This window comes from Nestor notabilis, unplaced genomic scaffold, assembly GCF_000696875.1.
Source record: "Nestor notabilis isolate BGI_N333 unplaced genomic scaffold, ASM69687v1 scaffold28258, whole genome shotgun sequence".
Lineage (NCBI taxonomy): Eukaryota > Metazoa > Chordata > Aves > Psittaciformes > Psittacidae > Nestor > Nestor notabilis.
This window is the reverse complement of record NW_009941895.1, coordinates 5,844-7,860: the sequence shown is the minus strand read 5'-3', so window position 1 is coordinate 7,860 and position 2,017 is coordinate 5,844. Positions and strand designations below refer to the sequence as shown.

At 56.7% G+C, this 2,017-nt stretch overlaps 1 protein-coding gene across 1 annotated transcript; it reads left to right on the top strand.

The window, feature by feature from the left end:
- Positions 1–72: 72 nt before the first annotated feature.
- Positions 73–1,277, top strand: RASD1 (RAS, dexamethasone-induced 1). Its single transcript, XM_010021120.1, has 2 exons — positions 73–463; positions 727–1,277. Exons 1-2 carry the CDS (start codon positions 178–180, stop codon positions 1,275–1,277), a joined length of 837 nt encoding a protein of 278 aa, XP_010019422.1. The 5' UTR covers positions 73–177.
- Positions 1,278–2,017: the final 740 nt, after the last annotated feature.

Sequence of the window (2,017 nt, the reverse complement as noted above, 5' to 3'; positions counted from 1 at the left end):
CCGTGACGCGCCGAGGGGCGGTCTCTGCCTCCTCCATATAACGCGGCAGCGGCCGTGCAGAGCTCACAGTGGCCTTTCCTGCGAGGGGAGGGGGCTGAGCAGCCGGGCACACATCGCCTTCCTCCTCCTCATCCTTCTCCTTCCATCTCGGCTGAAGCTGCACTTTCTCCGGCTTCAATGAAACTGGCAGCGATGATCAAGAAGATGTGTCCCAGCGAGGCCGAGCTGAGCATCCCCGCCAAGAACTGCTACCGCATGGTCATCCTGGGCTCCTCCAAGGTGGGCAAGACTGCCATCGTCTCCCGCTTCCTCACCGGCCGCTTCGAGGAGCAATACACACCCACCATCGAGGACTTCCACCGCAAGTTCTACAGCATCCGCGGGGAGGTCTATCAGCTCGACATCCTGGACACGTCGGGCAACCACCCCTTCCCTGCCATGCGCCGCCTCTCCATCCTCACAGGTACTTGGCTGAGGAGCACCAGGAGGAAAGGGGGGTCCCCTTGGTAGATTTCAGGTGTTCTTTGCCCAGTTTGGGGATGTTTCTCCAGTCCTGGGTGGAGGGAAGTGGGATTTTGTGTGGTGTGGGCAACTTTGGTCCCTGCATGGGGTGGATGAGAGGATGCAGGACCCATGTGCTGCCTGGTCCTTCCCTCCTTCCCTTCCCAGTGGGTCTCTGTGTGCCCCCATCCCTGCAACCATCTCACGTTCCCTCTTTACCCCTAGGAGATGTGTTCATCCTTGTGTTCAGCTTGGACAACCGAGACTCCTTTGAGGAGGTGCAGCGCCTGAAGCAGCAAATCCTAGAGACCAAGTCATGCCTGAAGAACAAAACCAAGGAGAACATCGAGGTGCCCCTGGTCATCTGCGGCAACAAAGGCGACCGTGACTTCTACCGGGAGGTGCAACCCCGGGAGATCGAGCAGCTGGTAGGAGGGGACCCCAAAAAATGCGCCTACTTCGAGATCTCGGCCAAGAAGAACAGCAGCCTCGACCAGATGTTCCAGGCTCTCTTTGCCATGGCCAAGCTGCCCAGCGAGATGAGCCCCGACCTGCACCGCAAGGTCTCGGTCCAATACTGCGACATCCTGCATAAGAAGGCGCTGAAAGGCAAGAAGCTGCTGAAGGAGGGGGGCCGGGGCAGCACGGAGGAGGCGTTCGGCATCGTGGCCCCCTTCGCCCGGCGCCCCAGTGTCCACAGCGACCTCATGTACATCAGGGAGAAGGCCATCGGTGGTGGGCACAGCAAGGAGAAGGATCGCTGCGTGATCAGCTAGAAGCTTTCCTCACCATGGGAAGGAAGGAAGGAGAGACTGGAAGGGGGAAAGATGCTTGTTTCCAAACTGACTTTGGGCAGGCACCCACCCAGGCAGAGAGGGGTTCACCTCTTCCCCAGCTTCCCTTCTCCCAAGGCATTGCTTTCACCATCTCCCTTCCCTTGGGAGGGAATGTTGGGAGTAAGGGATGCAAAGGGGGAGGCTTTAGAAGGCAGGATGAGGGGCTCGTTGGGACCCAGCCTCCTCCAGGCAGAGAGATGGGGGAAAGGGTGAGCTGCTGGGCAGCCAGATGGGAGGATTAGTGTGGAGGGCATGGACTTCAGTGTTTCCTCCCCTCACAAACCACCCAGCCTTCAGGAGGGAGGGCAGAAACCTGCCAGTGCCTGCTTGGGGGTTCGGGCTTGGTTTTCTGTTGGCTTGTTTTGTTTTCTTAACTTGAGAAGCTGTGCACGGACTCTGGCTCTGTGTCCTGTGTTGGTCTGTGTCTATGGAACACGTGCAAAAGACACTCCTAAGCTGTTGCAAAGACACTGCAGAGTTACGGTCCCAGTGGACCAAAACACTGACTCTTGTTTACATTGGTCTTGTCTGATTTGCAAGATTTTTGGGAAGGGTGGGAGGGAGAGGGATGGGGTTTTTTAAGTAAGAAGCTAATAGGCACTTTATGTAGGTATTGTTTGTCATTGACATGAACAAAAATATCTTCAAGTGTTTCTACTGTGGGTGAAAGTGGATGTTTT